This window comes from Topomyia yanbarensis, chromosome 2 (genome assembly GCF_030247195.1).
Source record: "Topomyia yanbarensis strain Yona2022 chromosome 2, ASM3024719v1, whole genome shotgun sequence".
Taxonomy (NCBI): domain Eukaryota; kingdom Metazoa; phylum Arthropoda; class Insecta; order Diptera; family Culicidae; genus Topomyia; species Topomyia yanbarensis.
Genome location: NC_080671.1, coordinates 241,279,907 through 241,289,687, shown reverse-complemented (window position 1 = coordinate 241,289,687; position 9,781 = coordinate 241,279,907). Strand labels below are relative to the sequence as shown.

Genomic DNA, 9,781 nt, shown 5'->3' with positions numbered 1-9,781 from the left:
ATGCGAAAGGACATACGGTTATAAAATAGATTTTATACAAGAGGAAGTTACATACGCGTTAGCACACGAGACATACAAACGTACACTCGATCGAACACGTTAACGCATAAACACTCGAGACTTCCGCGATGATATATGCGATCGCGAAATCCCTAAGCCCACACATATCTGAACTTTACAGTGAATATCACATTCATAATCACGGCTCGCTGCAATAGGCCTTAAGCAATGTTTTAGTGGGTGACATTACCCGTCTCGTCTGCAATTGTAGTGAATGATTCTGACGGGGAGCCCTTCCGAGATTCTAGCTCTACAGCTCCTGTAGAAACACCCGAGAAAAAAAATTTCTCGTTTCAGATAACTTAAAAGAACTCAAATCCCTTATGACCATGATTGCCGAAAAAGTTTTCAACCGATTTATTTTTTTTTATTTGTTCGCAATTTAACTGCCGTGTCCTTGAACGATTTTATTTTCTCGTCTAAATTTTCATATCAATGTCATCAATTTTTTGAAAAAAAAATCGGGCGAAAGTAGTAGCTTTCTTGAAAAAAATCATCTCCAATCGCAAAAAAAAGTTTTTTTTAATGAATCATCCAAAGGCAAGTCCCTTCTTTTTCGGGAGTTGTTCTACTGGAGCTGTATAGCTAGGTTCTTGGAAGGGCTCTCCGTCAGGATCACACACTACAATTACAGACAAGACAGGCAACGTCGCCAACTAAAATAAATGAGCGTTTGTACGTTAACGCTTTTCGCCTAGTGCACATGTGGTTCAAAAAAAACGAGTATCAGTATTTGCACCCTATCTATCGACTCATCAAAATACTATCCAGGACCTACAAGCTGCCCCCGCAGCATCCTCGTACACTACTATCGAGATGAAATACAATCAACGTCGCATAACAAATTGTCGGGTTTTTCAGAAATCATAGACTACGGATTGGTATTCCGTGAAATGATGTACATCTCCCCGATCCATTCGTATTATATACAAAATAATATCAATGTGCAGAAATATAATCTTACCTTAATGATTTGTTCTATTCCAATTTTCGACTGTTCCAATTTATCTTCGTTAGCGGTTTTGACATCCTCGGGAACTTTCGTGCAATAAACGGAAGAAGCCTCGATAAGTCCCTTCAACAAAAGATATACAATGCATGCCCCAGAATTGGTAAGAATCGCACAGCCAGACGGCCGTTCGTCGCCGGTAAGGTGGCTCTGCGAATAACTCATTGTTGCTAGATCAGCTGCAAACCAAGTGTGGTCTTCAGTTTCTTCGCTGCAGACAATGTACGCTTGTCTTGGTCTTATTAGGTAGGTTATAGTCGCTTCGAGGAGACCGAATTACCTTGGCCACACGTTTGACAAACTCAAATTCCTTCTCCAGTACCTCATTATGCCAGCTCCGGATACGGTGCAACACAAATACTGGCAATATAATGGGTATCGGCACAAGGCAACATCTGATACAATTCCTCTGTGATAAACAGTTTCAAGCCAAGGTTCAGACAGGTATACAACGATCTTGTAGCGGAAGCCTTAGCTTCTCCCGAGCCGGACTGTAACACGGGTTTAAGACACTCCAGGTACACGTCGCACAGATCGTTTATCCAAAGCGTTTGTGGCCTGGGCAAACTCGTAATTTTCAAAGCCCTTGTTCGAGGTATCGATGCAGTTGGATAGCCGCGATAGGATCCAGAGGCTCTCCGAGCCGGTCTGCAATGTGAGGATGAAAAACTGACAACCTGCGAAAAAATAGCCATAGGTAACTGATTGGCAAATCGTTCTTTTCTGTAACGATGAGGCTTTATTTACTTTTAACTTACTGAAGATTCTCCTGTCAGCAAGCAGGAATATTAAAATGTTTTTTTGTTTATCGACTGCGATAGTCGTAAAAAATATACTCTTGCTTACGAAAGAAAGAGCAAAACAAACACCTTTCAGCCAACAATTTGACAGATTATCTGTCAAAAGTGCAATAATAGCCAACCCTTTGAATAACTTTTTTCCGCATCGTTATGCGTTACATACCTGCATTTGCGGTAGATGTAAGCAAACATTGCCAAAACTAAAAATTGGCTGTTTTCAACAATTTCCTCTTTAAAATGCTAAACATTTTATGCCAATCCTGTTTAAATATATCCAAAAATCGATTTCATTGAAATCCCAGTTTAAAAATAGTGTTTTTCCAAGAAAACCAAATACATGCATTTTATGCATGGTTTACGTAAACGCACCACTAAAAATGCCACCAAAACATCGAAGGCTGCAGCGAACATGCCGAAGAATCCAAAGCCAAAGAAAGCCGCCAAACCTGCCAAGAAAGCTGCCCAAAGAAGATATGTAAATTCACGCGTCTCTAATGTTGCCAACAGTCCTTTTCAGGACTAACAAAATACTTGTAAAGAATTAGTGGTGCTTATTTTCCGTTAGCGCTGTTAATTGTAGATGGATTTGTGTCATAGTTATAAGCAAACCGTCCTTAGGATGAATATAGAATGGAAAAAGAATTTTATTAGGAAGTTCCTTTTATTAATTTGTATAATTAAAAATAGTTATATAAGAAAATATTTTTCAAACTTATCTACAAACCTGAAGATTTTTGCAATTCCTTCCAAGAAAATCAGTGAATGTGGCAACTCTGCCACTAAGCGAAAGCTACACCAAAACGAATGATGAAAATATTTTCATTTATCGCACAACAGGATGGTCTTCCATCTGCAACGAAAAGTTAATAAATAGGAACGCCTTGATGCAAAGCGTACTCATTCGGTGTGAGCTGCGAAAGGGGAATGTTCATATGTGTGTACGGAGTAGAAACATATCGTCGACATGGTTTGAATCGTTTCAAAAGATTCTCGTCTTGTATCACTATAGTTATCTACAAAACGTCCTTATTAGGACGAATGCAAAATGGAAAAATAATTTAATTGGAAAGTTTCTTTTATTAATTAGTCTTAAGTTTGCGCTTGTTAATTCTGTATTTTTACCAGTGAATCATAAGAAAATGTTTTTCTAATCTACAAACCTGAAGATTTATGCAAATCCTTCCAAGAAAATCTGTGAATGTGGCAACTCTGCCACTAAGCGAAAGCTACACCAAAACGAATGATGAAAATATTTTCATTTATCGCACAAAAGGATGGCCTTCCATCTGCAATGAAAAGTAAATAAATAGGAACGACTTGATGCAAAGCGTACACATTCGGTGTGAGCTGCGAAAGGGTAATGTTCATATGTATGTACGCAGTAGAAACAAATCGTCGACAAGGTTTGAATCGTTTCAAAAGATTCTAGTCTTGTATCACCATAGTTATCTACAAACCATCCTTATTAGGACGAATGCATAATGGAAACAGATGGGTTGGTAATGTATATGACATAACAGGGGTGTCGTGACCACACTTCGAAGTTATTTCAAATCTTGCAAAGCATAAATTGACATAATTTTAATGATTGTTCCTTTATGAATGGTATTGGGGAGATGGCCAATTACCTTCAATCCGTCGATAGTCCTGAGCAATGGTAGCGTTGGAAGGAATTCCAATTCCCAACATCGAGGGGCACTGCAGCAACCCAGCCACAGCACAACCAAATTTCGTTCCTATTCCAGGGGAACAACCAACCGTGGAACCACCAGTAAATGTTTTTCGGTTTAAAATCCGGAATACACCATGCGTAACTTAAACAACTCCTTTATTTTATAAATGCATCAAATTTCTGAAAAAGATAAGAAAAAACGGATCCTCTTCGATGGGATGGGATAGTGGAATGGTGGGTTTCAGTTGGACGTTTTTGGTGCATCGGGTCCAGTGTCCTCATCCGAGAGTGGTAGGATGCAAATCTTTTCCACCGGTCGAGAAAGCAGTCCTGTGGCTGTCCTTAGGGTGACTACTCTCACCACTCCATCTGCACCTGGATGAACCTAGCAAATTCTTCCTATCTTCCATTTCATGGGAGGTTGGTTGTCTTCCCTGAGGATTACTAGCCTTCCCACCTCAATGGAACTTGCTGGTTTCCATCGCTTCGTCCTCGCTTGCAACTGACAGAGGTATTCCCTACGCCATCTAGTCCAAAAGGCTTGCAGCTTGCATTGGATGAGTTGCCAGTGGTTGAGTCGATTCACTGGTACCGTAGCTAGATCTGGTTCTGGTATAGCATGGATAGACGAACCGATGAGAAAATGCGCTGGCGTCAGTGGTTCTAGATCGTTGGGATCGTCAGACATTGGTGTTAAAGGTCGGGAATTCAGACATCCTTCCACCTGAGCCAGCAATGTAACGAAATCCTCTGGAGACACAGGTGTTTCACCTACTACCCTTAGCAGGTGATGCTTGGCCGAACGAACTGCAGCTTCCCAGAGGCCCCCGAAATGGGGTGCGCTTGGCGGATTAAAGTACCATTGAATTCCTTCTTTCGCACATTCCTTAGACACTGCATCATGGTGATCGCGATTCTTTAGCATCTTGAGGAACTCTTGCAATTGGTTTCGCGCACCGACAAAGTTGGTTCCGTTGTCGGAATACATGTCCGTGCATCGTCCTCTCCTGGACACAAATCGTCGCAGTGCTTGAAGAAACCGATTGGTAGAAAGGTCTGTAACGAGCTCCAAATGAACAGCCTTGGTGCTAAGGCAAATAAAAATGGCTACGTATGCCTTTACTGCTGCTCGTCGCGGAACAGGCCTTATGTAGACAGGGCCAAAATAGTCAACTCCGGAACGGGAAAACGGGCGGGACACCGTAACTCGTGAGGCTGGTAGGTCTCCCATAAACTGTTGAACTAGTGTTGGTTTTGAACGAAAGAATCGTTGGCATTTATGCACAATGTGTCTTGCAACACTTCTACCTCCCAATGGCCAAAACTTGAGCCTGACTACTCCCAATAACAACTGCGGGCCAGCGTGGAGTAGTCGCTCGTGGTATTATCGTAAAATCAATCGAGTAAACTGGTGTTGTGCTGGTAAAGCGATTGGATGTTTGGTGTTCTCCGATTCGAGAGAGTGCCGCAATCGTCCGCCAAGTCTGATTAGCTCATCATTCGAAATAAATGGATTGTACCAACGTATCGGGGATCCCCGTGAAACTGCAGTACCCTTGGATAGAGCCTTCCACTCATCTGCAAAGACCTCTTTCTGCACTCGACGGATCAGTGTGTTCTCCGCCTGTCTCAATTCGTCCGTGGTAAAAAATTCTGCGCAATTTCGATCCCTTGCTGGTACTCGTAGAAGATTCATCAATCGCAACCAGTATGCAGTACGGCGAATGAGATCACTATACGATGAAAATTTTCCTAGATATTCTTGGTAGTCCATCTGGTTGTAGTCGCTTGAAGCCATCGTAAGACACATGTCGAATCAGTCCAGAAGAAGGTTTTTGTAGGTATCCTAATCGATTGCTTGGCCTTCTCATATAGCTGGGTTGCTAAAAGAGCACCGCAGAGCTCCAGTCTAGGTATAGTTTGGCACTTCAGAGGAGCAACCTTTGATTTGGAGGATAGCAGTCGGACTCTAAACCCCCCTTTTGCATTCTGACTCTTCAAGTACAGACATGCACCGTAAGCTTTCTCCGAGGCATCCGAGAATCTCGATCTTCAAGGCTTCCGGTATGATCACGCAACGATCAATCAGGAGTTGGTTGAAAAGCGGAAGTTGTTCGTGGTATCTTTTCCAGGACTCACCCACCGTTGGAGGTAGTGGCTGGTCCCAACCTAATCTGTTATTGGTTTCGTCTCGTAACGTCCACAATAGCTGCATAAAAACCTTCGCCGACGTAACAGCAGCTCCCAAAAGCCCCAAAGGGTCAAATAGAGTGGCAATCACAGACAACACATAGCGTTTAGTTAGCGGTGTTGCAGTGTCCAGGGTGGGAATCGTGAATTGGAACTTTAACGTATCCGTGATTGGCATCCATGCCAATCCTAAGGTTTTAACTGTCGGATCTGGGTCCAAATCGATTCCATCCGAAGTCCGCATTGCTAGCTCCTCCTCGAAAATACCTTCTAGCACTGAAGGGCAGTTCGATGCCCACTTTCGTAATCGAAATCTTCCCCTTGACATCATCGTTTCCAGCTGCTTTCGTAGCTTCAGTGCTGTATCGACCTCGTCTGCGCCAGTGCCATCATCCATGTACGTGTCTTCGCCCTTGCAGCAAGTGGAAAGTGGTTCTCCTCATCTACAGCCAGCTGTTGAATCGTCCTGGTAGCCAAAAATGACGCTGGTTTGGTACCATACGTAACTGTATTTAGCTCGTAAGTGTCAATTTTGTCTGTTGGCGTGGCACGCCAAAGAATACTCTGAAGTGGTCGATCTTGTGGGCTTACGTTGATCTGCCGGAACATTTTCTCCACGTCGGACACGAGCATGATCTGTTTGGTCCGACTTCGTAAGATTATTGATCGTAGATCCTCCTGTATCACTGGCCCAACCAGCAACACATCGTTGAGCGATACTCCCGAAGAGGTCTTACAAGAAGCATCGAAGACCACGCGAACCTTGGTGGTAGTGCTTGATTCCTTGACCACCGGGTGGTGCGGTAGATAGCACCGTTTGACTGATCCTGCAGAAACATTGTCGACCTTACTCATGTGCCCCAGCGCTAGATATTCCTCCATGAAGGCAACGTACTGATCCCGTAGTGATGAGTCTCTTGCCAGCCTACGTTCTGTTCCCTGAAGTCGTCGGATTGCGATGCCCCTTGACTCGCCCAACCGTGAAAGTACGTCTTCATTCTTGGGTAAAGCGACGTAGAAAAAGCTCCTCGCAGCGTTTCTTCTCCAGTGAGTGAGCCTTACCAGATTCTACCTCCTCACAAGACCAAAAGCGAGACATCAACTCGTCAAGCCCATCCAATGTAGATACGTTGCAATTAATGTGTAGGGCTTGGGTTGAAACCGAAACGCCGCCGCATATAACCCATCCAAACACGGACTCGTTGAGAGTCGGTAGGCCTTCCCCAATGGAAATTCTTCGACCGGTTTCAAAAAAGTCGAAGAAGGATTCGATGCCGAGCACGAGGTCCACTGCGCTAGACTCGAAAAATGCAGGATCTGTAAGTTGAATCCCATCCGGTATTATCCATCTATCCGTGTTGTGAGTAGAGGTTGGAAGGTTGACCGTAGCCTTGGGTAGAACTAATAAACCCAACTCTAGAGAAAATGAAGATATACGTGACCGGATCACCGCACGTAACCTGTGCTTAACCTTGGTTCCAGTTTGTCCAATTCCGAGGACTGATATATCGACACGATCACGAAATATCTTTAACCGCTGACTTAACCGCTCCGTAATGAAGTTGCTTTCCGAGCCCGAATCCAGAAGGGCGCGAGCGGGAAGTCGATTACCTTTCTCGTCCTCAATCAAAACAACTGCTGTAGCCAGTAACAGCTTAGAAGAATACTGGTGAGTCGCACCAGACACCAGGACATCAGTTGCAGCCACATTAGCCACTTGGGTTGAAGTAGAGGTAGTTGGTTCCTTGGAAATTGGTGATTTACTGCTCGCAGCAGCTGCTGTAACCTTAGAATTTTTATTTCTCAGCAGTGTGCAAAGCAGACCAGTGTGTGGTGACGACCCTTACAATTTCGACAAGAGAATTTAGATTGGCAATCCCTTGCCTGGTGTCCTGCCCTGAAGCAATTCCGACAGAGCGCATGAACCTTCAACAGTGCATCTCTGTCCAATACGGCCGTCTTTTGAAAAGCGCTACACTGGTACAGTAGGTGATCCGCTGAACAGGATACACAGCGCCCCTCAGACGCTTGGGTCGAACTATAGCTGGTCCTCACTGGTTGCTGTTTCGGCTTCAGTTGTTGCGCTGCCTGTTGAACACCCCTAGTGTCAACCGCTCTTGACGGTAAGCAATTTAAAACCTGGATTCTACGCCGCAAAAAATCCGACAAATCTACCAGCGTATCATTCTCCTTTTAAGCGGAGACCTCTTCCCACCCCCGTCGAGTGACCGGATCCAGTCTAGCAGTGAGAATGTTGACCAACAGCAAGTCCTTATAATCCGCCGGTTGAATCACCTGATCGAGAGTCTGCACGATTCTTTCGAAGCCTTCAACGAGAACGTGGAGATCTGTGACTGATTCCTTAGAGAGTGAAGGTAGATTAAAAAGCGACTGCACCTGCCGCTTCTTCAATTGCTTGCTGTTGTTGTATCGCCTCAACAGCATTTCCCATGCCACCTGATAATTGGCTTTGGTGATTTGGAGTGGGTCGATCAAGCTTTTAGGCTCCCCTTGAAGACACCCCTTCAAATAGTGGAACTTCTCCACCTCTGGTAGGTCCACCTTCCAGTGTATAAGCGAAGTGAACAAGTCCCGGAAGCTCAACCATTCGTCCACGTCACCATTGAATATTTGAAGTTTAATTTGGGGAAGGCGGACGTGGTCTGAGGTCCCATGCGGCAAACCATCACCTGCTCGAAGAGACTGCTCCAAAACCTGGGGTTCCTGAAGCTCCTTGACCTTGTCCATTAAGAAGGTCTTGACCTCGTAATAGTTGTCACTGAATTCCATTCGCTCCTTCTCGTACGCCGATCCTTCGGCGTTGTAGTCATCGTGGGATAGGATTTCAACAAAGGTATCACTGAAGCTTTCCCACAATTCTTCCAACTTACCAAGGCGTACTTCGATATCAGTAACCGTGTTAGACTCCTTGAAGGATTGTACAAACCGCCAAATATCGCTGAAGGATAGTTGTATTTCCTTCAACCTTGCCGTCAACGCCCGCATTGATGGTGGTTTTTTGTTTGAAGACGAACTTGCCGCAGGCATCATGCACTTCACAGTAAACAGAAAGAGAGAGGCGTGGTGTAGTTATCTGTGAAGAATCCTAGCTTCGCTAGGCATATACTGCATGAAGCTACTGACCCGACAGAACAAATAGCGACGCTCCAGTCCTATCAGTGAGATAAATCAGTCTTCACAACGTCGTGACGTCACACCAAATCCTCCAAGGATATTAAAACTCGCAAATCAGCAAACAAGTGGAGCGAAGAGGAAAGAACGTGGTGTAGTAATCGAAAACCTCCGGCTTCGGCCGGGCATATACCGTGCAACTCACCACACAAACCAATAACGGCACCAATTGTTTGATAAGTTCCGACCAAATGCAAAAAAACGGTGAAATATTCCAAAAATGTTGCAAAATCACCAGTTCGAAGACTTATTTGTGCCGAATAGGCAAACAGGGCTCAGCAATAGTAGTGGTAACACGAAGAGGATCAATTCAAAATTAAAATGGTGTATTTCTGAATGCCTAGCTTCGGTAGTACACTAATTGTAAATTTACCTGAGCAAAACAATCGCGGCGCCTCCTCCTCGTACCACGGGTGTCCTTGAGTTGCTCATAGCGTAGTCGATTGGCTTAGTTGATCCTTGCAAAGGACGGCTTTCCTCACCGTCAGCGTTGTTGCGATAATTTCATACTCGCGGATAACCACGCCGTGTAGAAATCGTAGGCCAAATTGCCGAACCACGGCAATCAACCGTGTTTTCCTGCAGATGATTCCAGTTGAGTCACACAACAGCTCCAATGAATGGGTTCGGATCAACAAGGGCATAGAAAACCATGTGTTAGCTTGTTGAATTTGCCAAGTTCGGCTGGACATATAGCATGCAAGAATTCAATAACCTGGACAAAAATCCAATCCGCTGGGTCCAAGCCACGTGTAAACTAGCAGCAGCAATGGCGGTCCGTTCGAAGCGATGCCAATTCCAGGCGCCAAGCGAGTTGTTGAATAGGCCAATTGTTCGTTGGCACTATGGCGCCCGCTA

General features: G+C 44.6%; 4 protein-coding genes across 4 annotated transcripts; all 4 read right to left on the bottom strand.

The window, feature by feature from the left end:
* Positions 1–3,926: 3,926 nt before the first annotated feature.
* Positions 3,927–4,529, bottom strand: LOC131680163 (uncharacterized). Its single transcript, XM_058960886.1, has one exon. It carries the CDS (start codon positions 4,527–4,529, stop codon positions 3,927–3,929), a length of 603 nt encoding a protein of 200 aa, XP_058816869.1.
* A 396-nt stretch (positions 4,530–4,925) lies between these two features.
* LOC131680162 (uncharacterized) lies at positions 4,926–5,339 on the bottom strand. Its single transcript, XM_058960885.1, has one exon. The coding sequence runs from the start codon at positions 5,337–5,339 to the stop codon at positions 4,926–4,928; it is 414 nt and encodes a 137-aa protein (XP_058816868.1).
* A 746-nt stretch (positions 5,340–6,085) lies between these two features.
* On the bottom strand, positions 6,086–6,613 carry LOC131680161 (uncharacterized). Its single transcript, XM_058960883.1, has one exon. It carries the CDS (start codon positions 6,611–6,613, stop codon positions 6,086–6,088), a length of 528 nt encoding a protein of 175 aa, XP_058816866.1.
* A 1,311-nt stretch (positions 6,614–7,924) lies between these two features.
* LOC131680160 (uncharacterized) lies at positions 7,925–8,779 on the bottom strand. The gene has a single exon (XM_058960882.1). It carries the CDS (start codon positions 8,777–8,779, stop codon positions 7,925–7,927), a length of 855 nt encoding a protein of 284 aa, XP_058816865.1.
* Positions 8,780–9,781: the final 1,002 nt, after the last annotated feature.

What these genes read in the sequence shown, in the direction of transcription:
- LOC131680163 (XM_058960886.1), bottom strand. Translation starts at nt 4,529, where the DNA reads ATGTATTCCGACAACGGAACCAACTTTGTCGGTGCGCGAAACCAATTG.
- LOC131680162 (XM_058960885.1), bottom strand. Translation starts at nt 5,339, where the DNA reads ATGGCTTCAAGCGACTACAACCAGATGGACTACCAAGAATATCTAGGA.
- LOC131680161 (XM_058960883.1), bottom strand. Translation starts at nt 6,613, where the DNA reads ATGGAGGAATATCTAGCGCTGGGGCACATGAGTAAGGTCGACAATGTT.
- LOC131680160 (XM_058960882.1), bottom strand. Translation starts at nt 8,779, where the DNA reads ATGCCTGCGGCAAGTTCGTCTTCAAACAAAAAACCACCATCAATGCGG.